The sequence below is a fragment of the Podarcis cretensis genome (genome assembly GCF_951804945.1).
Source record: "Podarcis cretensis genome assembly, chromosome: 6".
NCBI lineage: Eukaryota > Metazoa > Chordata > Lepidosauria > Squamata > Lacertidae > Podarcis > Podarcis cretensis.
Genome location: NC_137175.1, coordinates 6,383,699 through 6,408,257, shown reverse-complemented (window position 1 = coordinate 6,408,257; position 24,559 = coordinate 6,383,699). Strand labels below are relative to the sequence as shown.

The 24,559-nt window shown below is 46.9% G+C and overlaps 1 protein-coding gene across 1 annotated transcript in view; it reads right to left on the bottom strand.

Moving 5' to 3' along the window:
* Positions 1–13,232: 13,232 nt before the first annotated feature.
* The window catches only part of LOC307217713 (tripartite motif-containing protein 54-like), a 42,385-nt gene continuing 31,058 nt past the window's right edge, over positions 13,233–24,559 (bottom strand). Inside the window, exons 7-11 of the mRNA XM_079979467.1 lie at positions 23,959–24,083; positions 22,291–22,547; positions 19,725–19,973; positions 16,688–16,807; positions 13,233–14,669 (exon numbers count right to left, since the gene is read on the bottom strand). Coding sequence (XP_079835593.1) covers positions 16,703–16,807; positions 19,725–19,973; positions 22,291–22,547; positions 23,959–24,083 — 736 coding nt within the window. The 3' untranslated portion in view covers positions 13,233–14,669; positions 16,688–16,702. The remainder of the gene's footprint in view (positions 14,670–16,687; positions 16,808–19,724; positions 19,974–22,290; positions 22,548–23,958; positions 24,084–24,559) is intronic.

The window sequence follows — 24,559 nt, the reverse complement described above, 5'->3', positions numbered from 1 at the left end:
ATCTTAACTTTAGCTTCTTTACCGGCCTATACCTTCCTAATACCTTCTGACTGATTATCTCAACTGTTTGACTGACTCCTCTTAACAAATTCTCTCACTCTCTCACACCAGACTAGCCCAACCCACAGACTTATCTTCCCTCTCTAGTCTAACTCCACACTGTCTTCTCAGCAACTCTAACTAGCTAAAAAACCTCTGTGCTTAAATCTTATACACCGTTAACTCTGCTCCCTGGGTTCCCATTGGTTAGTCATTTTACAATTATTTAACCCTTTCCCTATGAACCCAGTATGATGTCACACATAAAGGTAAAAGGTAAAGGTACCCCTGCCCGTACGGGCCAGTCTTGACAGACTCTGGGGTTGTGCGCCCATCTCACTTAAGAGGCCAGGGGCCAGCGCTGTCCGGAGACACTTCCGGGTCACGTGGCCAGCGTGACATCGCTGCTCTGGCCAGAGCCAGAGCCGCACACGGAAACGCCGTTTACCTTCCCGCTGGTGAGCGGTCCCTATTTATCTACTTGCACCCGGAGGTGCTTTCGAACTGCTAGGTTGGCAGGCGCTGGGACCGAGCAGCGGGAGCGCACCCCGCCGCAGGGATTCGAACCGCCGACCTTTCGATCGGCAAGCCCTAGGCGCTGAGGCTTTAACCCACAGCGCCACCTGCGTCCCCAGATGTCACACATATAGGAGGGCAAATGCCATTTAAGGACATAAGGATAGAAGAAGAGTCTTCTGGATCAGGCCCATCTGGTCCAGCACCCTGTTCTCACAGTGGCCAACCAGATACCTGTGGGAAACCTACAAGCAGGATTGGGCACAAGACCTGTCTGCCCCCACAGCAGTTTCCAGTAATCAGAAGCGTTGTTGCTGCCCCTAATCATTGAGGCAAAGCATATTTATCTGTCTGTCTTTGTTGCCTGCAATGCAAACAAATACGAGCTTGGAAATGAGTTGTGTGAATTAGTGAAATAGGCTCAGACACACTTCCGCTTGTCCTGTGATTCTAGGCACAGGTCTGAGAGATTTTTCTTTCGTCCTTCTGCTTTCCCCAGGAAAACCCGCTGCTTACTGCTTTATTGGCCGAAGGAGCCGGCGCATAGCTTCTGGGTCATGTAGCCAGCATGACTAAGCCACTTCTGGTGAACCAGAGCAGCGCACGAAAATGCCGTTTACCTTCCCGCCGGAGTGGTACCTATTTATCTACTTGCACTTTGATGTGCTTTTGAACTGCTAGGTTGGCAGGAGCAGGGACCGAGCAACGGGAGCTCACCCCGTCACAGGGATTCGAACCTCCGACCTTCTGATCAGCAAGTTCTAGGTTCCTGACTTGCTCCCTCTCCTGAGTCAGACTCCAACCCATTTCTGCACCCCTGTGCACCCTTGTCGGGGGTGGGGGGAGCTTGTACTCAACAGCAAACTCTGTGATATAAAAAAGCACTTGTGGGCAATATGCTAGCACGCATGTAATCCTTTAAGCATAGGGCATTTGGTAGGGTGGGGTTACAAAAAACAAAACAAAACACCAGTCACTTTCTAACTGCAAAAAAACCCCACCTTTTAAAAAAGTGGATGTGTTGCACGAGGTTGGAAGAGCACGTTAATGCAACTTCAGTCAATCCTGATTTTTCTGGTATACACTTGAACCCCTCTTGCAAAATACTGACAGTCTGGAGGCGACCAATCTTGAATACGATAATATTCTTTCATCCCTCTGCTTTCCCCAGGAAAACCCGCTGCTTACTGTTGAATCAGAATAAGCATCAGTTGGGGTTTCTGCAGATGGACATCTGTTCCACTTCAGCAGTAAACAGCAGGTTTTCCAGCGGAATGCAGGGACAAAAGAAAACTCTCTCAGACCTGGACCTAGATATCACAGGACAAGCGGAGTGCGGATGAGCCCATAGATGATGTCACACTCTGTTTGCATATCCTGATAAACTTCCCATTTTCTCTGCTGCCATTTGCAACATCAAATGCCCCACAATCAGCGGCGGAGCAAGCCGATCAGGCACCTGGGGCAGTGTACGTGTCCTGCACCCGGGGCGGGGCCAGCCCCCTGCAGGGGCGGAGCCACCCATCCACCCATGGGGTGGGGCGAGCCGGGACAGGATGCTCCATGGGGCCTCTGAGGAGTCTGCCTGCCTCCTCCCACTCAGTCACCCTACAACTGAGGGGGAGGCAGTGAGAGGACCGTTTGGGGCAGTGTGGCGCCTGCAGGGGCCCAAGCCACCGAGTCACTCCCAGGAGAGACGCATGGCTTGGGCATGCTGCAGGGACCGCGGTGAGTGCGACCCACCATTTTGTCACCCCCCTCAGTGGTGACACCCAGGGCATCGCCCCCACTGCACCCCCCTTCCTCTGCCCCTGCCCACAATGCCATAAACTTATAATATAGACGCTGTATCCCATCATGCAATGCAGCCTCCCCATTCCAAATCCACAAGTAAAGTAAGCAAAGGGGAGGGAGCCTCAAACCTACTGCTGGGTTGCGCTTTCCCACACAATGGAAAGAGTTATCATTGCACATCATTAGAAATGATGAAGTTTCATGAGACTCCATCTTACAAAAAGATGAAGGCTTTGATAACTGGCAATTGGCAGCTTCTGCTCTTTGTCTCTGAATGAGATGCTTCAATCTCCTTTGTCCCAGTGTCCGATCACAACAGAGAACAGAAAGGTAAAAGTGGTCACTCATTCAGCATTAAGGAGGGCTTCAAAAGAGACTCTGGTTTCAGAAGAAAGCCAAGAGGTGTCATTTCTAAGGAATTATTATTATTATTATTATTATTATTATTATTATTTGTGTTAGTGGAGGGGTAGAAGAGGGAATTGGGGAGCAGATGGGACTCATCATCCTGGGAAAGTAGTAGTAGTAATAATAATAATAATAATAATAATAATAATAATAATAATAATAAATTTTATTTATATCCCACCCTCCCCAGCCAAGACCGGCTCAGGGCGGCTAACACCAGGTATAAAAACAGTGGATTAAAATACAACTTAAAAACAAGATTAAGTACAACATTAAAATGCAGCTTCATTTCAGTAGAAACTCAAATCAAAAACTTTTTGGGGGTGAAAACATCAAATCTTCACCAAGGCCAACTATCCGGACTGGTCCTACGTGGGCCAGAAAAAAGCCAGGGAAGTCCCCAAATAGGAGTTCCATCACAGAAGGAGAAAGGAAAAAGGAAAGAGGGGGAGGGGATCAAATTGATTCCAAGCCAAAGGCCAGGTGGAACAACTCTGTGGAAAGAAATCAGATCCTACAGGGCCCTGGTCTCATGAGGCAGAGCATTCCACCAGTCTGGGGCCAGTGTTGAGAAGGCCCTGGCTCTGGTTGAGGCTAATCTGACTTCCTTAGGGCCGGGGACCTCTAGGGTGTTGCTATTTATGGACCTTAAGGTCCTCTGCAAGGCATACTCATGGTAGCCCAGCCAGGAGAAGGAAAACACTGGTCCTAAACTTCCGCTGCCTTGAGGGATATCTTTGGGAGAAGAAAGGGCTAAGGAGCAAACATGACACAAATCTAGAATGGAATCCCTAAGATGGCATCTTGTTTGCCTCCTTCCAGCAACTCCTGCCGCCAAGCTGGTGCCAAACATCTTGCTCTGCTTTCCTTTGGACCCCATCAGCAACGCTAGTCTTTTGTCTAGACAGCCCAGGACCACCATGAACACTACCCAGCCTTGCACCCCAGGGAGGTCTCTTCAGTGTGCTGTAAACTTACAATGTCCACTCACTCATTGATGGGGAGGGGACTTAAAGGCAAAAAACAAACCAACCAACCAGGGTACCATTGTGGATCTCAGTGGCTCACCTTAAAGATCCAGCATGGAAAAGATAGTTTGCATGCAGGCAAAGTTCCACGAATTATCTGTTCTTTTGAGAAATTTACATGCCTTGTGAATGGAATGTTAAACTCTCAGCCTGACAATAGATAACTCATTCCCGTCCTAAATGCTGAATGATGCCATAAAAAAGAGAAGAAACCCCATAGATGAGTGTGTGAAGTAAACTACATCTCTAATTTACGTTAATACTTGGGGGGTCCACTTATTTGTGATTAGACAAAGAAAAGCATGCTTCCTCCGTACTCAACTAAGGGAAGAAAATTGCTTTCAAGAGTACTATCTGGGCTTCTTAAGTGGTGTCTTAAACTGCATGAGATCACGAAATGAATCACGCACAAAGCACCTAGAGAAATATTCCTTATTTTTAATGCATGAAATGGTAGCCTGGAAAAAGAATCTAGTTATGAGAGGAAGCTATCAAAGTCCAACCCTTCACACAAAGGTCCCTATAAATTGCCAATGAGAATATTTTAAAAATGACAGTAGAGACAGTCCCATTATCTGAATGCCAGTTATCTGAAACATCTAAATTACCCAGGTTTGCTCCCTCCAACCTAAGTCAATGTAACCTTGGATAAATAGTGCACATGTTAGCTGAGCAGTGAGTTGTCCAACTGTCTTGTCTTTTTGGCCCCCCACGCTCCCCCCCAAAAAACCTTGCCTTCTCTCTACATTTGGCTGGTATGGAGGAAGCAGGTGAGTTTGAGGGGTTCAGTAATCTTCACCTCATATGCACAGGTGCAAAGTGAGACTGACTGCTTCCCTGATGTCTCCAGAAGTTGGAACATGTTCCTAACTCTTTTAGCTAGCATGGGAATATCAAAGTTTGGGTTTTTCATTCACAAGGTGGCTGAGGAGCCAAAGGAGGTCAATTCCAGAAGATCAGTTTTCATCCAAGCCAGTGGTTCTCAAACTTTTTTTCTCTGCACCACATTTTCAGAATAAAAATTTGCTCACACCACACCAGATTTCTTGTTGGTAAGAAATACATTGGAAAATGAAAAAACAACAACTCCTAATGGTGCTTGATTTATAACATAGAACGCAACTGCTTTATAATATGGCTATGGTGCATACAGAAAGTATAAAATGATGCAGCTACATAAGAACATAAATTATTCCCAAAATTTAATTATAAACAGCACTCCGTTTGAATGGAGATTCTGGATCACAACTGGGATTGTCCTCACTCGATGCTCTTGCTCTCATTTTTAAAAGGTAGAATCATAGAATCATAGAATCATAGAGTTGGAAGAGACCACAAGGGCCATCGAGTCCAACCCCCTGCCAAGCAGGAAACACCATCAGAGCACTCCTGACATATGGTTGTCAAGCCTCTGCTTAAAGACCTCCAAAGAAGGAGACTCCACCACACTCCTTGGCAGCAAATTTCACTGTCGAACAGCTCTTACTGTCAGGAAGTTCTTCCTAATGTTTAGGTGGAATCTTCTTTCTTGTAGATTGTAACCATTGCTCCGTGTCCGCTTCTCTGGGGCAGCAGAAAACAACCTTTCTCCCTCCTCTATGTGACATCCTTTTAAATATTTGAACATGGCTATCATATCACCCCTTATCTATCCTTATTCTGCAAATAAATAAATAAATAAAAATTGATACTATATAATTCTATACAAATGTTTAAATGTTTCTCTGATTATCCTGGAATTTTCCTACCACACTTACCGACCTCTCCTGCCACACCAATGTGGGATGCTACACCCGATGAGAAGCAAATGAAGAGAATTAAAAACAGAAACAAAATAGCAGCACAGTAAACAATGGGAGAAAGTGTCTAAAAGACCAATCCTACCTATAGAAAGTGGGTGTAACTTATTCCGGCCTAATATACACCAGCATAAGTTACTCCTATTCCAAACATCATTCAGGAGGAGTTTGATTTATACAACCTTTTTCTCAGTCCTTTCCTCCTGCATTACTGGGTCACGTGAGTGAGCTGAAAGGGGTTCAGAATAGCTCACTTGGGGGACTTACCCCAGTGTAAATTATGGCAGCTTAAATTCTGCCATAAAGAAAGCTGATCACCAAAGAATTGATGCTTTTGAATTCTGGGGCTGGAGGAGACTGCAAGAAGATCAAACCTCTCCATTCTGAAGGAAATCAGCCCTGAGTGCTCACTGGAAGGACAGATCCTGAAGCTGAGACTCCAATACTTTGGCCACCTCATGAGAAGAGAAGACTCCCTGGAAAAGACCCTGATGTTGGGAAAGATGGAGGGCACAAGGAGAAGGGGATGACAGAGGACAAGATGGTTGGAGAGTGTTCTCAAAGCTACTAACATGAGTTTGACCAAACTGTGGGAGGCAGTGGAAGACAGGAGTGCCTGGCGTGCTCTGGTCCATGGGGTCACGAAGATTCGGACATGACTAAACGACTAAACAACAACATAATTCTGCCTGCTGAGCCGCAGCAGAGTCAAGGTAAGGGACTTAGACCAGTGTATCCCCTTCTGAGCTGCAGCTCAGCTTAGGAAAGGTCATACTCTACCAAACCCATATCTTTGGTTTGGATTATGTTGCGAGTGCCTAATAAAGGCCAAGTTAGGTGAATTTAACATCTGTGGATTTCAGTGGGGAAAAGTGAGTGCATGCTTAAATGTGCCCTATTCCAATCAGTGGTACCCAATAATTAGCTTTGGTTAGATCAGTGCTCATGTACTCTGGCTGCATCAAACCAACATTCTTAAGAAGTACAAAAGAGTCTACTTAAGGAAAGAAGGCCTTGCAGAAGTAATTGCACCTATGCAGAAAACATAGTGCTTTTTAAAATGAGGGGGGTGGAACTGAATTTATGAGTATTTTCAATTTATGAGTATTTTCAATGCAATGCAGAGATGAGGCATCCTTTATTTTTTACTGGAAGCAGCAAAATAAATGGAAGGGTGGAGGGAACCTTCATAGCTACAAAGCAGATCTTAATAAAGACTGAGCAAGTGTACTGGCTGCTCAAAATATCTAAATAATGAGTTTCCCCATTATGCTGGAGCAAGATAAAATGGACAATTGGTTCGGAAGCACAAGAGAACCATAGACATACTGGATAGCTTCTACATCGGCCTCAATTCATCATCTGTAAAATAGGGGTAATGATCCCCTGTGTCTTACAAGGATGTTGTGAGAATAAAAGAGATGAGGAAATATTGTCAAATATATCTCTCAGGTCTGGAAGGAGCTGAGCTTTGAATATGTAATTTTAAAAAAAAAAATCCATAAAATACTCACGCTTCACTCCCTGCACTGCCCCCTCCTAAACAAGGAATAGGACTTTGTAAATACTAGAAACTCAAACTTTAAGACTCCGCAGGAAAGGAAACTGGGGATGTGGAACAGTGGAATGAGTCCCACTGCCCCTATCTATATTGACTTGTGGTGGTTGCTATTGCTACTAACCAAGCCCAAACTGCTACAGTACACCATCCCAATCTCTGAGCAGTGAGAGAATCCAGCAGTTCCAGGTGTTTACCCAGGTTTGGCTTCCTTGGAAGGAAGGTCCGTGGCAACTGTGGTGTCTTTGGGATATATGGTTTTATTTGCACCTATATACAACCTGAGCGTAAGATGCCTCACAGGATTAAGCACCCCCATTGATTGTGCTTCTTCATTCATCACAAGTTTGGACCCAGCCCAGAGCAAACATGTCTCTGTGTCCAGCTCCCAGCCAGCTTCCAGCTCACTCACTTGAACTACTCGCCTATTGCTCTTTCCCCTAATATTTAGGGGAGGGGGGAGGGCAAGACCCACCCATTCATTGTGTGGCACAGAGCAACTTCTTTGGTTATGCTAATCATGGTGCATAATTAGCCGGCCACAACCATTGCCTAGGCCAGGGGTTGTCAACCTAGTCCCTACCGCCCACTAGTGGGCGTTTCAGGATTCTAGGTGGGCGGGAGGGGGTTCTATAGCAGAAGCTGAATCCTCCTTCCATCAAGCACAGGTAGGAGGTAAGGAAATTTTACCATCAAGAAAGATGCATTAGTGGCCAGTAGGTATAAAAAGGTTAACTACTCCTGGCCTAGACAAAGGGACTAGTTACTCAAGTTTCTTCTCGTAGCTTCTACCCCCACAGATATAGGAACCCAAAAGGATTGGGCATATTCATGGAGGCTATTGAAAGCAGAGATATCACCTTGCCAACAAAGGTCTGTATAGTTAAAGCTATGGTTTTCCCAGTAGTGATGTATGGAAGTGAGAGCTGGACCATAAAGAAGGCTGATCGCCAAAGAATTGATGCTTTTGAATTATGGTGCTGGAGGAGACTCTTCAGAGTCCCATGGACTGCAAGAAGATCAAACCTATCCATTCTGAAGGAAATCAGCCCTGAGTCCTCACTGGAAGGACAGATCGTGAAGCTGAGGCTCCAATACTTTGGCCACCACATGAGAAGAGAAGACTCCCTGGAAAAGACCCTGGTGCTGGGAAAGATGGAGGGCACAAGGAGAAGGGGACGACAGAGGACGAGATGGTGGGACAGTGTTCTTGAAGCGACCAGCATGAGTTTGACCAAACTGCGGGAGGCAGTTCCCAAACTGCGTGCTCTGGTCCAGGGGGTCACGAAGAGACAAACATGACTAAACAACTAAACAACAACAAATTGAGGGCTACTGGCTACAATGACTGAGCTCTGCTTCCATAGTTGGAAGCAGCACAGGAGGTGAGAGGGCTCTTATTCTCATGTTCTGCTCCCTGGTTTCTCCCCAGGTATCTGGTTGGCCAATGTGAGAACAGGCTGCTGGACTATATGAGCCATTGGCCTGACCCAGCAATTCATTCTTACGTTCCTTTGTTATTTGAACTAGGAAGGACTCAGGACATGGTGCAGACTGAACCCCCAAAGCTGCAGCAGGACTTTCATTCACCCAGCACCATCCTTCTCCCCAGCCCGGGTAACTGGAAAGCATAGAAGAAGGAACTGAGACCCTTCGCATCCCGTTCATTCAACTCTATGTTTAATGGTGAAATTAGGAACCAACTTCAGCCCCGTTGCGTCCAGGCAGCGCCGGCGATTTCAGCACCTCGGACAGCGCCCGTGCCTGCCTTGCCGTATCTGCGCTAATTCAACCCCAGCAGTTTTATATGTGTACATGCCTAATGCAATCTCTTTAGAAAAGGACTCCGCTCTCTCGTTCCTCTTCACTTCCCGGGGCTGGAGAAGACTACGTCACAGTTGCCGGTGCTAGGGAGCCCCCACCCCATCCCTCTCTCTCTCACTCTCTCTCTCCCGCTCCTGCTGGGGAAGGAGGGGGTGGAGGGAGCCGGGAGGGGTGGAAGGAGTCTCCCCACTATAAATAGGTCTGCTGGCTTCTTGCAGACAGGAGTCTGATAAAGATTGGGGGTGTCAGCAGCGCCAGGCAAGAGTTGTAGGGCAAAAGACCGAAACCTCTTGAAGGCTGCGCAAGGTGAGTTGTAAGGACCAAGCCCTCCTCTCAGATAGACCCTGCTAGCGCACCTGGGATGTAGCATCTGGAGCGAGGAGCTGGGCGTGATTACATGCCAAGGGGGGGGTGTCCTACGGTGCGGGGTTATAATTCTGAAGCAAAGAGGCAGGTGAGCTGTTCTTGGGTATTCAGGTGGAGGATGGGGGGGGGTGAAGAAAAGAATAGTCTTTGTAATTAATCCAAGGAACCGGGAAGCTACAGGTGCAGAAAGACTGTAGGTGCAACCTCTTCACCAGGTGAGACTGAGGTGAAAGATCAGCTATGAAGTGGCGTTTCTGTGTTTACCTCCACAGAACAGGGACAGGAGCAAAGAGCTCCCAGGAGTGCAAACATTGTTAAATATTTATTAATGAAATATTAAATGCTTGGCTATCACTTTCTACGTCTTGAGGAAGGAAGCGTATACCCTCACCAGCACTTGAAAGGCTGCTGCTATTCTTGATATTCTTTCCAATCTAATATTATTATCATCATCATTCCACCCTCCACTGTAAGGTCCCAGGGCAGGTTAAGGCAATATAAATGACAATTTTAAAACCAATTAAGCCTATTTAACTCATTCATTCCTCTGATCCACAGCAGGACCTCCTAATTTTCATGTAGATGGGTTTGAAGAGGGATTACACCATTCATGGAAGAGGAAAATGTATTGGCAGGTAGTAGTTTTTATAGCTAAATAGACTGAAGCCTCCATGGTCTGTAGCAGTATAACTCTGGAAGGCAGACTCAGGCAAATGACAGGGACTTTCCCCAAGGAATTTGGTTCACACCATTAGAAATCAGGTGCGAGACCCATAATATGATTCAGCAGGGATCTCCTTACAAGCAGAGAATGTAAGACAGGGTTTTGGATGTGGGTGATCTTTTCTAGAGGAGCCAATAATGTTTGGTTCCCAGTAAATCAGGGTGAATTAACATGAGCTTCATGGCCAAGGTACGAATATAGGGTGTTAGGAAAGTGTTATTATTCCAAGTCACATTGGTTTTTCATCTATTTCCTTTAATCCCCGGGGGTTCCATGCTTTCCCTTTTGCAGTGTGCAGCTTGGCTTATTTACTTAAGCCAGCCACATTGTGTTGCTCAAATCTTTCTTGTACATGGCCATCTGCAGCACAGGGATGGCTCTTTGGCTGGGGGTAATAAAGTTTTGATGACCCCCCCTCCACACATTCTTTTTTTTAAAAAAAAGTGTTCTGGTGCTTTTCTGGGCACAGTACAACTCTCTCAATAAAAGTAGTGCTTTTAGATCCATTTAATGCCAGCATAACCTTTAAATCTGCTGTGGCATGGAGTAAATGCAGGAATGGTTCTTTGTCCTGTGCAGACACACATTAACTAAATTCAATAGCGTGGCTTAGCCCAGCATAGGTTCACAGGGTAGCATGATAAAAATGACACTTGTTGAATGTTTGCCATGCAGCTGTCCTAGGCACAGATTCTATATCCAGGGAAATAAGAGAAAACAGCTAATTTGATGGCAGCAGGTCGTAGTGCAATGCCTTGCCATTCCAGGTGTGTTCTGAGAGGTGTTATGATAGCCATCTTCAGGTATCTGAAGGGCTGTCACCTGGAAGATGGAGCAAGCTTGTTTTCTCCTGCTCTGGAGGCTAAACATCAGGAAGAACTTTCTGGTGGTAAGAGCTGTTCGACAGCCTTTGGAAGGTGATGAACTCTCCTTCCTGGGAGGTTTTGAAGCAGAGGCTGGATGGCCATCAGCCAGAGAATTTTTAGCTGAGATTCCTTCACTGCAGCGGGTTGGACTAGATGACCCTCGGGTCCCTACCAACTCAAAGATTCTGTGAACACACAAAACGATTTACCCTTTAGGAAATGCGTCAGTGCTAGGGATTTAAGACGGGACTCTGCACATGCAAAGTATGTTCTGTTATCAACAAGACGCACCACCTCCTCCACCTCAGACAAATAGCAACGGGAAGATGCCTTCTACTGAATCAGATCTTTGGTTCAATCTAGCTTAGTGCTGCCAGCACTGACTGACAGTGGCTCTCCAAGCTTTCAGAATGGAGACATTTCTAACTGCACCTGGGTAAGCTGAAATTTAGCCCCTGGCACCTGAAGTTAGAAGAATCAGATATAGCAGGTGACAGGAGAGACCTGTTCCTAACCTGACACCCTGGATTGCTGCTGCCAATCAGAATCATCAGGCAATAGACTGAGTTTAAACTGACTGGTTTTAAGGCTGCTTTCTGAGGTGTTTCTGAAACATTATCAGGTGGCAGAAATGAATTGAGTTGAATGCAAAGTGCCCTGAGCTAGTTGCAGGAGTCTTTAAACTGTGTTTGGGTGAAGGCTGGGCTTCCTTGACAGGAAGATGTGGAAATTCCTGCACTGTGTGGGGTTGGACTAGATGATTCCCTCACCACTCTATAATTCTGTGATACTATGGTTCTCTGCAACATCTCTGAAAGACAGCCTGCCCTCTGTTACCAAACCACCCTTGCAATTAATCAACTATTCACTTGGTTTAAAAGACAGACAGCCCCTTCACTATAGTGTGTGTGTGTGTGTGTGTGTGTGTGTGTGTGTGTGTGTGACTCTGATGATGCTTTGAAGCACATCCACCTAGCTCAGGCTGGCAGCAACCATCAAAGTTCTCAGACAGATCTGCTATCTTATTAATTGATTTCAATATATGTACTGTTTGATTGTACTGCTCTACAACCAAGCTACGGCCACTCACCCCCAGACCCTCAAAAAAGACCTAGGGAGGAAATAATTGTAGCACTATGACCCTCATTCCACCAGTGCAAGATTTTCAGCTGGCCAGATGGAATGATTCTCCCCTTCTCCTCTCCTTACATGATGTTCTGGGGTTTTTCCCAACCTCCTGAACCAATTGTGGGGAGGGGCATGGGTGAAAAGAGAGGGAGAAAAGTCTCATTATGCTAGTGGAAACCCGTGCATGTTCACAGTTCTCCATTGTTTAAGCAGCTAGCTTGTTTTTCATTCTTGTTTTGATGCTGTTTACATTGTTAGCCCCTTTGGGGCTCTTTGGAGTGTGGGGGTGGGGAGGTGCTTTGAAGTAAATCCATTCCTCCTGAGCCCAGAGTTAACTCAGATGCTGCATTCTCTCCTAGATCACCGATCTGTCAGACAAGTCTAAACTGAATTCTCTCCTCTAAGGCAAAGTTCATAAGATGATCTGGCTAGTAGCCAGATTCTGCACCCAGATTTGTAGCCACAGATCATCCTCTAGAATAAAATAGCCTACTAGGGAATGTCGCCCTTTGGGGTGCCTCAGGGTCAATTTTTTATGGTAGCCCAAATCTCAGCTGTGCGGGTGTATGTATACATCTCAATGTTAACTCATGAGCTATTGCTGCGATCTGCTCCGGTTGTATATTTTATCTTTATGAACGCTGTTTTTGTTGTGTTATGTTATGTTAGCTGGTCTTTGACCGTAATAAATTATCTATCTATCTATCTATCTATCTATCTATCTATCTCTCCTAGACAAAGGACGTTTGATGATGGCGCAGATGGTCTCGGCTGCCTTTTGCCTCCTCCTCCTGTTTCTCCCCCTGAAATCCTGCCTCCCTTCAGAGTGGCCCAGGCCAGCCACGTCCCATCTGCTCCCCGTAAGCAGCCTGAGCTGGGAGCAGTGGCTTAGCCGCTCAGAGTGGGAGGACAACCCCCCAAGACCCCCGGCTGGATCAGAAGAGGGACTCTTCCAAGACCAAAGATCTCCCGGGTCCTGCAAACCACCAGAGGCCAGATCAGGGTCCCGGCATCGGCAGCAGAGAGCTGAGCGGTCTGCTGGCTCCAGCAAAAGACGCGATGGCCGCCCAAACTCCCTAGACTTGACCTTTCACCTCCTCCGGGAGTTCCTGGAGATGTCCCGCGAAGAGAGACTGGCTCAGAAAGCTCGGAGTAACAAAATATTGCTGCATAATATTGGAAAGTGAACAGGGATTGAATGGAGGGACTGGGCATAACTGTAAAGCTTAACATTTATTCTTTCAATTGTGCAGTTCGGTGTTCTTTGGGGGGGGGTATGATGTGATATCCCTTAATCTTGGGTCTGCTCTGTCAATTTTTCCTACACTTGTATGTGTGTGCGTCTGTTATATTGGATCCTTCTGCCCAGCAACAAAAGAGGACGATGTGTTTTGCTACAACTCCCAGAAAGTTTCTAATTCACATTGTTAATATACTTTCTATCGTGCTGTCAATACACGACAGCCCTCTTTGACAGAGGGGCATAAGTGAGGAAAGGGCAGTTTCCGGGCAAAAGGCATTCCAAATTTGAGATGGCAGAAGGAGTGGGGGGTATGAGTTGAGCAAGGCTATCAGGCTTCAAACATGAGTGAAAATGCTCTCCTAGAATGTCGTGCAGAGTTTTCTAGCGTTGCATTCACAGGTACAACAAAAAATTTGAAGTGCTTGTTCCAAAGGCAGGAAACCTGCAGAGGCTCATACAGAATTTTTTTAAGAAATGAAAAGCCACAGCGGTTCTGCAAGCAGATTTTGGGCAAGAGTCAGGGGGAAACTAGTCTCCTACTCTTTCCTGATAAGGAAGGAGGTCATTTCTTTATTTCAGATACAGTGGGGGTGGGGTGGGGAAAATCTTTCCTTTGCTAAAACTCGGCTAGAAGCAGAGGTCCTTAAACTGTCCATCGTCAAGCCTGTGATTAAATCCTGCCAAAAATGTACAGCTTATTGCGTGTTCTTGGGGGTGGGGTGCTATAAGCATGTCTTGTATCTTTTCTACAGCTTTGGGATCATGAGGATGTGATCACAGCAAAACTTGTGTGTGTGTGTGTGTGTGTGTGTGTGTGTTCAGAGTGCCGAACACATTGCGGTCTTCTCTAGCCGATACCCAGCAGTTCAAACCTCCTGATCCAATTGTGCCCTGCCTGATTTAGCCATGTACAGATGTTGCTATCTCTCAGTCTCCAATGGATTACTAAAGCAACCACCCAACCGGAGGGTGTACACTGAAGTGTCCGGAATAAACTTTATTTTTTAAGAAGGCTGCTTCCTTCTAGAGCTGGGGTCAAACACAGGTGGGGACTTCGACCTCTGCAAATCACATGTTCTGAACAAATTCAACCAGTGGGGACGCACTTTGCACCATCCTGAATTTAATAATCCTCTTTGTAAAGCACCAAAGTGGAAGGGAATAGGGTGAGAATGTGGTTGGGGGGTGGGGTGACAGTCAAAGGAGAGGAAATGGGAAAGCTGAGGAGTGCCAAGGGGGTGCTGTCCTCTTGAGTATGTAGTCTGGCTCACTTGCTTGAGCTCTGCACTGGCGCGTCTCCCTCCTTGCTGATCATGGAGTGGGTTAGGCCAACTGGTGTGCTGAGCGGCAGATTCTCTTGAAGGGTGCAGTTGGACCTGATGGTTAAGAAAACACCAGGAGATCAAACACCAGGAGAACATGTATCAGGATGCAAGGGAGCATCTTGTGACGATATATGGAAAACTTCAAGGTGGAGAGAGGGTCAGGCAGTGGGTTTTAAGCATCTGTGCTCTGGATCAGACCCTAGTCTGGATTCTGGCCAGTCCAAAATGGATCCATCTGCAATAGCTTCATTCACTATCCAGAGCAGGGGTGGGGAACATTTTTCAAGGGCCACATTCCCTTATGGAGAACCTTCCAGGGGCCGCATGCGAGTGCAGGGAAGGGCCAGAGGTGAAAAGAGGCATAGCAAGAGATATGCCTCTTACCTCATGCAAGAAGCTACATTCCAGCCATGCAAAAGCCAGATGTTTCTACATCCCCCTGCATCTCTCCACCTTCCACCCCAACAAACAAATGTCATGGTCATAGGCAAAATCTCTCGAGGAGAAGGCAGAGCAATGGGATGACTCGCAGCCCAGGAAGAGCCTCAGGGGCCAAAGAAGCCCTGGAGGGCCACATTTGGTCCCCAAATCTGAGGTTTCCAAAACCCTGCTCAGATTCCTTCACTCCTTCCATTGACACAACCACAATCCTCCAGATATTGCACACATTCTGCAGAAATGGCAGCATGGAGGTCTGAGAATGCCAGGCAGGTGCTGCCCTGCATTCCCACTGCAACATTCAGAGACACTGAATCATGGACGTTGTGATCTTCCGGTAGGAAGACTTCAAGCTTTGGGCACTGACATTGCTTTCACTCAGACCCAGAGATGCACCAAGCAAAGCCAAGTTTTGATGGCAGAAACTGCAGGAGAATTTTGAGCCCAAGAACAGTGTAGTGGTCAGGGTGCTGGACTAGGACCTGGGAAACCAGGGTTCAAATCCCCACTCAGCCATGAGCCTTGCTGAGTGACCTTAGCCAGTCAGTGCCTCTCAGCCTAACCTACCTCACAGGGCTGCTGTTGGGATTGGGGGGGGGGGAGAACCATGCACACCACCCAGAGCTCATTGAAGGAAAAGGTGGAATATAAATGATGCAATAAATAATTTGTTCTTAGGGCCAGAAATGAACTGCTCTCAAAGTCCTTTCCCCCCACCACTGGCTTCTTCATTTCAGCAGGATGGGGGGGGGCATTTTATTGTTGCCACTGTAAACAATTGGACATCAGAAACCCTTGTGGATCAAGTTCAAATCACTCAGACGTTCAGCCAGCAGATCCCAGTTGACCTTCTGCCCACCCCTGACTTAAGGCTTCAGAAACAGCTGTTCTTGTTCAGGTATGTCTCCCTTTCTCTGTTGCTCTAGTTACAGGTAGGTAGCCGGGTTGGTCTGCCGTAGTCAAAACAAAATACAAAAATTCCTTCCAGTAGCACCTTAGAGACCAACTAAGTTTGTTATTGGGATGAGCTTTTGTGTGCATACCAATAACAAACTTAGTTGGTCTCTAATGCTTTTGAATTATGGTGCTGGAGGAGACTCTTGAGAGTCCCATGGACTGCAAGAAGATCAAACCTCTCCATTCTGAAGGAAATCAGCCCTGAGTGCTCACTGGAAGGACAGATCCTGAAGCTGAGGCTCCAATACTTTGGCCACCTCATGAGAAGAGAAGACTCCCTGGAAAAGTCCCTGATGTTGGGAAAGATGGAGGGCACAAGGAGAAGGGGACGACAGAGGACGAGATGGCTGGACAGTGTTCTTGAAGCTACCAGCATGAGTTTGACCAAACTGCAGAAGGCAGTGGAAGACAGAAGTGCCTGGCGTGCTCTGGCCCAGGGGGTCACGAAGAGTCGGACACGACTAAACAACAACAACAAGGTCTACTGGGTCTACCTATCTACTTATCTACTTATCTAAGGTCTACTTATTTTCTCTGTTGCGTTTGTGTTGCTGGAGGAGAGTCCAGTCTGATGACCTCCCTTCCAAGCTCCCTTCCTGTATTTTAGCGACTGCACGGCAGAAAGCATGAAAACTGCCAGCGTGGAGTGAGATGTCCTCTGGTTACATCCTCACCTCTGCACTATCTCCTTAATCGTGTAGCCAAAGGGTAGTCGGGTTGAAGAAGCTGCTGAGGAGAGGTTCAGTAATCTCCTCGCTTCTCCATCTCTCAGTGGTGGGACTGGATTCAGGAGCCTGGGAAAAAGAGGGGGATTCAGGGAGTTAAAAGGAGCTTCAAAGGACAAGGATGGAGGAAGAGAGTTTTGGAGTGTGCGCTTCTAGAACATAGAGGCAACCAATGCATGCAGAGTACATAGAAACCAAGAAGACATAATAATAATAATAATAATAATAATAATAATAATAATAATAATAACAATAATTTATTATTTATACCCCACCCACTCTGGGAGGCTCCCAACAGAATATTAAAAAGGCAATAAAACATCAGTCATTAAAAACTTCCCTAAACAGGGCTGTCTTCAGATGTCTTCTAAAAGTCAGATAGTTGCTTATTTCCTTGACATCTGATGGGAGGGCATTCCACAGGGCGGGCGCCACTACCAAGAAGGCCCTCAGTTCCCTGTAACCTCGCTTCTCACAGGGAGGGAACCACCAGAAGGCCCTTGGCACTGGACCTCTGTGTCTGGGCAGAACGATGGGGGTGGAGATGCTCCTTCAGATATACTGGACTGAGGCCGTTTAGGGCTTTAAGGTCAGCACCAACACTTTTTGTGCTTGGAAAGAAGAACCTGGCTGCTGGATCAGGCCAAAGGCCCAATCTAGTCCAGCATCCATTTCACACAGCAGCCAACCAGATGGCTATGGGAATCCACAAACAGGAGCTGAAGGCAACAGCATTCTTTCCACTCTTAGAATACACGTCATGCAGGTAACATGTTTCAAATGACACCCGGCACCATCCTCTGGGCCCATCGACCCAGGTGCAAGCACCTCCAGAAACTGAGCTTCCCTCTTAGCCCCAGCTCCTACCTCAGTGAAAGCTCTTGCAGATGAAACGTGTGGCTCATACTTGAGGTATTGTTAAGCGAGGAAGGACAGAACAAGAGAAGCTAAGAATAGACTCGCCAAGAGTCCGTTGCAAGGCCAGGCGGCCCAAGCAGCGCTTTGAAGCAAGCGAAGGGAGGGATGAGTTTAATCATCTCTGCGAGAGGCATCAAGGTTTAACTCTCAATAGGGTCTGGAGGAGCAGAAGGGCCCCCGCCCCGCATGCAATTATGGGCACCGTTCTAGGACACCTGCTCCCTGCTGCTAAAATAAAACAGCCAAATAAATGCCCCACTTCAACAATGCCTGCTGGAGGAAGAGAGAAGAGAGAGTTGTTCTCAGAAGCGAGGCCACTTTGCACTCACTTTGCCAAGCCAAGCTGTGGCTTGATCATTTAACCCAGTGGTTTTCAAACAGTGTACCATGGCACCTTGGGGTGCCTTGAATGGTTGTCAGGGGTGCTGCAGGCAACACTGGCCCCTGTCTCTCTTTCCTTCCCTTCCCTCCCTCTTGTGACTCTACCTCCCAAAGGCTTGTACAGCTGTTTGTTGCAGCAGCCCTGGCTACAAGCTCCGCAGGTGAATAGTGTATCTGGGGCTGGCCAGGGGGTGCTTCCAAGGCCCCTGTGGGGCAGTGTGAGGAGGCACCTCTCTGTGGGGCAGCGGGGGCAGCTCAGAGGCCAAGGCCAGCAGCTGCAGCTGTTCAGAGGACTCCCAAGGAAAGGGGAGAGGAGAGGGCGCTGAGGGAACCCTCCACAAAGGAGGATATTTGAAAAAGGATGAGAGGCTGCCAGCTCTGCAGGCAAGGGGTGACATAACTGGGCTCCTGAGCCCCACAGGGGCCACAGAAAGAATGTAGTTGGTCAAGGGAGCCGTGGACTCAAAAAGATTGATTTAACCCTTCCCACGGCCACAACCTGGGGACGCGGGTGGCACTGTGGGTTAAACCACAGAGCCTAGGACTTGCCGATCAGAAGGTTGTGGTTCGAATCCCCTCAACGGGGTGAGCTCCCGTTGCTCGGTCCCTGCTCCTGCCAACCTAGCAGTTTGAAAGCACCTCAAAGTGCAAGTAGATAAATAGGTACTGCTCTGGCGGGAAGGTAAATGGCGTTTCTGTGAGCTGCTCTGGTTTTTACTGCCACAGCTGCATCTGCACTGTGCTGGCTGCTAAAGCAGGAATTAACTATCTTGCAACGGAATGGAGCCTAAAGGTGGCACAAAATTGCCCCTTTAGAAGGGGCGAGGTCAAAATCCACAGTGATATGATCATGGATAGGCTGAAGATTAAACTCAGGAAACAGTTACTGTATGCATCTTTGTTTATTTCTTTTTTTATACTCTGTAATGCAACAGCTGACATGTTCCTAATAACTGTGTATTCCCATCTGAGAAAAGACTGAAGCATCTTGGTGCTTAAAGGTAAAGGGGCCCCTGACCATTAGGTCAAGTCATGGCCGACTCTGGGGTTGTGGCGCTCATCTCGCTTTATTGGCCGAGGGAGCCGGCGTACAGCTTCCGGGTCATGTGGCCAGCATGACAAACCAGAGCAGCGCACGGAAACACCGTTTACCTTCCCGCCGGAGCGGTCCCTATTTATCTACTTGCACTTTGATGTGCTTTCGAACTGCTAGGTGGGCAGGAGCAGGGACTGAGCAACGGGAGCTCACTCCGTCACGGGGATTCGAACCACCGACCTTCTGATCGGCAAGCCCTAGGCTCTGTGGTTTAACCCACAGCACCACCCACGTCCCTTTTATCTTGGTGCTTATTTTACTTTAAAAGAAAGACAAGGGGTGGGGGAGATGAGGAGAGAGACGTGGAAGAGGCTTAGGTCTGGTGCATATATAGAAAGAGGAAAGCTTCTCTCCCTCTCTCTCTCATTCTTGTAGCACTAGGACCTGGGGACATCCAATGAGGATGAATGGTGGAAGGTCCACAGTTGAACAGAAACCAACAGTTCTGAGCCTGGCTACATATTAGACTCCTCCAACCAAAGCAGAGCCTTGCCAGTTGAGAATGCTTACAGCTTCCACACAAAATGAGCAGAGAAAGTTGGGTAACATGACAACCAACACAAATAAGTCTAGCTTCGTGTTGCCACTGACCTGGCTAGTGGCAGGTGCCATCCCGTTCAGAAGTTGGGCATGACCAGCTTCGCAGTCCCTACCATTGCCCAGGCCTCTGTTCTCCTCGGTCTCTGCTGAGCTGTCCGTGGTGCTGAAGGCTTCGCCAGAGGCTACCTCCACTTTGGGCTGCCCCATGTCTTGGCTGAGCACATTACCCTGTAAATCGCATTCTGGCAAGGTTGCTGGGGGACTGGAGCCGGTCAGATGGAGCTCCGCATCCAGCTGACTCTGAAAGAAAGACAAAATCAGGAGAAGATGAAAGGCTACAATGAAACCTAAGCTTCTGCCCAACTCTTGAGTTCAAAAACTCTGCAACACCTTTAAAAACAATTACACAGCTCATTAAACGTGTTCGCTTTTTACTCATTTGCCATCTTATTTTAAAAACTCAAAGGGAAACAAAATGAATTATTGTGATAATTGCCTGTATATGCCATCATTTGCCTCTTTTATTTGGTCATGCTGTTCTGTTTCCTTTCAAATGAGTAAGATGGGCAAGGGGGAACCATTTTTGGCTTGAGGGTCATGTTGCTTTCTGGTCAATGTTCTAAGGGCTGCGTGGCAGTGGTGGAAGGGGCCGGAGGCAAAATGGGTGGAGCAAAAAAGTTTAATTTTGTTTATCTAGTTTCTATGCACACTCACACATCCATGTACCCCTACCCCCCATCTGGGCAAAAATACTCAGGATGTGAAGCAGAGTCCTTGAGGGGTGAGGCCTGGGAAGAATTCCGAGGACCAAACAGAGAGGACTATAGGGCCACATTGGACTCCCAGGCCTGAAATTTCCCACACCTGTCTTAAGGGACAGTACTCCAAAGACATGGAATGCAATGGATTGACACCATGGGAAGATGAGGGAAGGGTGGAGGGCAACTTAACTCAAGCTCCTTCTGTGTAAGGAGGTCTCCGGCATTTTCTCCAGATAGGAACAGAGGCCGTTTGCTGCAGGGCCACCACCTCAAAATGGAAATTGGACTTTGCTTTGGTTCGGAAGGTGGAGCACAGCTGAAGGTAACAGCCCTGCCTTCCTGTGCTCCTTAGCTCTTATGAACCCTGGTCCATCTAGTTTTGTCTTGTCCACAATGAGTGGTCCTCCAGCACTGCAGAGAGGGTCTTTCTCGGTCCTACCTGACGATGCCAGGAATTGAACCTGGACCTTCTGCGTGCAAAGTAGATGCTGTGCCACTGAACGATGGTCCTTCCCTGTAAGGGGAGAAGCTTTTTGAAGCTTCTGAAAGACAGGGTGTGCTCATTCGGTAAAGGAGCAGTCCTTGCTTCACTTTAGGGGCATGGGGAATTAGAGGAGGGTCTAGTGACATGAGCCTCTGCATGACTTAAGAACAGGGATGAGGGACATCTGTCCTTCCAAATATTGGTGGACCCCCATCAGTGCCAGTCAACATGAGGTTGTGGGACCTATAACTTGACCACACCTGGGGTGCACTGGTTCATTATCCCTACCTTGAGATATCAGAACAAAATGCCATGGAAAACTTGTGGGATGTAATCCATTGGTACAGTCAAATGCAACATTCCTTATTTCCTTAGAGTGGGCACAGGCAGGGGGACACCGAGTCAGGGTAACTTCCTGTTCCACTGGTCTGGAGTATCCTCCCCCTGCATGTGACCTGGGAGTTGGACGTCACTCTGGCTGACTCCAAAAAAGAGCCGAGTCATGTATTTTCTCAGTCTTGAAGTTGTCTTGTTCCAGTGTTGTCTTAATGTAAATTTTGCTGTCTGCTGGCTCACAGACATCAGCACATGAGTTCAAGTTTCTATAGGAGATGAACTCACACTTTGTTGTGTAACCACTAAGTAAAGCCTGCCTTTCAGGGATCAAACTGTGAACTGAAATGTGAGTAAACTTTCTGTTACTTTGCTCAAAAAGTCTCTTGCGTCTTTATTCTTTTAAGAGGGATCAAAAGGGAAATGGACTGCAAGAAGATCAAACCTCTCTATTCTGAAGGAAATCAGCCCTGAGTGCTCCCTGGAAGGACAGATCCTGAAGCTGAGGCTCCAGTACTTTGGCCACCTCATGAGAAGAGAAGACTCCCTGGAAAAGACCCTGATGTTAGGAAAGATGGAGGGCACAAGGAGAAGGGGATGACGGAGGACGAGATGGTGGGACAGTGTTCTCGAAGCTACCAGCATGAGTTTGACCAAACTGCGGGAGGCAGTGGAAGACAGAAGTGCCTGGCGTGCTCTGGTCCACGACTAAACGACTAAACAACAACAAGAGAGTCAAACGAACCTGCAAACTAGCCTCCAGATATAGTGAGGGGAATCTGCTCTGCTACATCACTTCACTAGTGTGAGTGAAGGAAGGATAATACTTATTCAATATATCCTTTCCTGCTATCTTTAACATTCCCACAAAACCAGCTAGCCTTTCTATCAATCCTAACCCTTTATGAGAAAAGCAGGAATACTGCAGGTCAAGTGCACAGCCCAAGGAGACAGAGGAGTCTGAACCTCCCAAGTCCCCCTTCTTGCCTCCCGAGAGCAGCCCCACTTTGCACTTAAGGAACCTAGACCTGGATCTCACCTGTTGGCCACCCCATAAATTGTCCTCTTTGCCAGCCAGGCCTTCTGTCCCGGCCTGTGGCGCAGCTTTCACCCCAATGCTCAGCGTCTCGTTTGTCGTTGGGGCTCTTCCTTGAGCCTGCTCTTCCTTTCCAGGTGTGAAGAAGTCCTCAGGGTCCTCTCGTCCCTCACCAGCTGCTGCCCCATACTCTGCTGAAGCATCTTCAGCCTCGGCAGAGGCGCCATCTTCTTCCGCCATTGGCTCAGACTCTTCTTCAACTAGAAAGGTTTTTTTAAAAAAGGCAGCATGAAGGTTAAGGCGCTGATGGCACACAGTGGTTGCACAGAAGTTTCATCTAAGGTAGCATACTCCTGTCCTGATGCTCTAAATCCAAACACTCTTGGACTGCAACTGCTATCGTCACTGACCATTGGCCTGTCACAGCTAAAAATTGGCCGCTGTTTCTTTAATGCTAAAAGAACTAAGTCAGCATGAGTCAGTGGCCTACAATGACTCATGCAACCTTTCACCAAATTGTACCTGTATATATAGAGTGGTCCATGTTAGTGTTGGGTGTGGGTTGGTTGGATGGTTGGTTGGTTGGATGGTAGAAAGCTGGTTGTGTTTGGTGTGTAAAAGCTGTCAGTCGTGGTTGGAGAAGAAGACTTTTAAAAAATAAAAGCAGCAATGCTCTGCAAGTATACTCTTTCTCAAAGACCAACTAAGGTCTTTGAGACCTTTTGTGCCAACTAAGGTCTGAGGACTAGGCAAAGGAGTAAAAAGGAGGTCAGAACCTTTTCTTTTTCAAACACTGACATGGCCATGGTGGCAGGAGCTACTGTTCAACGTCCTCTGGAGGGCACGAAATTAGCCACCGCAATCTGAAGACTGGTTTTGACTTGTTGTGCGGACTTAGATATCGGGATCCACATGCTCCATCAAAATCCCAGAGTGGACTTTGGACTCCAGAAGAGGAACTCTTGATCCATCCCTACTTCTGGTTTCATGCACTTCGGTTTTATTGTGTATTGAGTATTTATATTCACTTTGGAACTCCCTGCCTGTTGATATGGAGAATCACTGTACAGGCAAACCTTGGTTCCTGAATGGCTTAATTGCCGAACAAATCAGCTCCTGAACGCTGCAAACCGGGAAGTAAGTGTTCTGGTTTGTGAACGTTTTTCAGAAGCCGAACCTCCAACATGGCTTCTGCTTGAGTTCCTGCAGCCAATCTGAAGCCGAGCCTTGGTTGTTGAACAGTTTTGGGAGTCAAACCGACTCCTGGAATGGATTAAGTTCAAGAACCAAGGTACCACTGTACTCTTTTCTGCACCTGCTAAAAACATTTCTGTTTACCCAGATATGTAGAATGTTTACATGTGTTTTATTTTGTTTTTAGCTTATCTGTCTTAATTATTTTGGAATGTTTTAAACAGCTTTTTTAAAAAAACCATGTTTAGTGATAAGTTTATTGTTTTATTCTTTTTTTGTAAACCTGTTTTATTATTATTATTTTATTATAATTAAGTGGTGTATAAATTTTATGAACTAACTAAGTAAAAATAAATGCATGGGGTTGTTCTTAATGAAGAGTGAGCTAATAATAAAAAAATTGCGAAATCAATCAAATCCTGGTTTGAATCCTTCAATAACTTGAATGGGGGCACCTAGGAGTGCTTCCCTCCCCACCTTTGATAAAATCCAGCTGGTAGAGAAGTCGTTCTTCTGCATTGAAATCGACTGTGTAGTGATCCATGTTGTCATAGCCTGACTCCAGCTTCTCAGGTTTGCAGCTCTGAGACATTTCAGAAATCCTGCAGAAAGGAAAGCAATCACAGGTCCCGGGTGGAGAGCTTCCATCTTTTCAAACCCAAAAACTTGAGAGGGGAGGAAGGAAGAGGGTTATAGCTGTCAACTTACAGATTTGAAAACAAGGGACCAGCAGCCTTGAAAACAAGGGACCAGCAGCCAAAATAAGGGGTTTTGCTTAGCTTATACAGAAATCCGGCACTGATGGAGCCAGGCTGCTTTGGCTGCCACTGACTGTGTTTTGCAGGGGGTTGGACTAGATGATCCTAAGGGTCTACAACTCCCACCAAAGAAGAGGGGCAGACAAAACTGATGAACGACGTCGAGATGGCAAAGCTTACAGGCAAAACTAGAAACCAGGAAGAGGACCTCTTTAATAAAGAATGGGGAAAGTTTATAATTTATTTGAAAAGCTATTGTAAAGAGTTACATACACTGGTAGGATTGACAGAAAACTTGTAGTAAAAATTTGAACTATGGA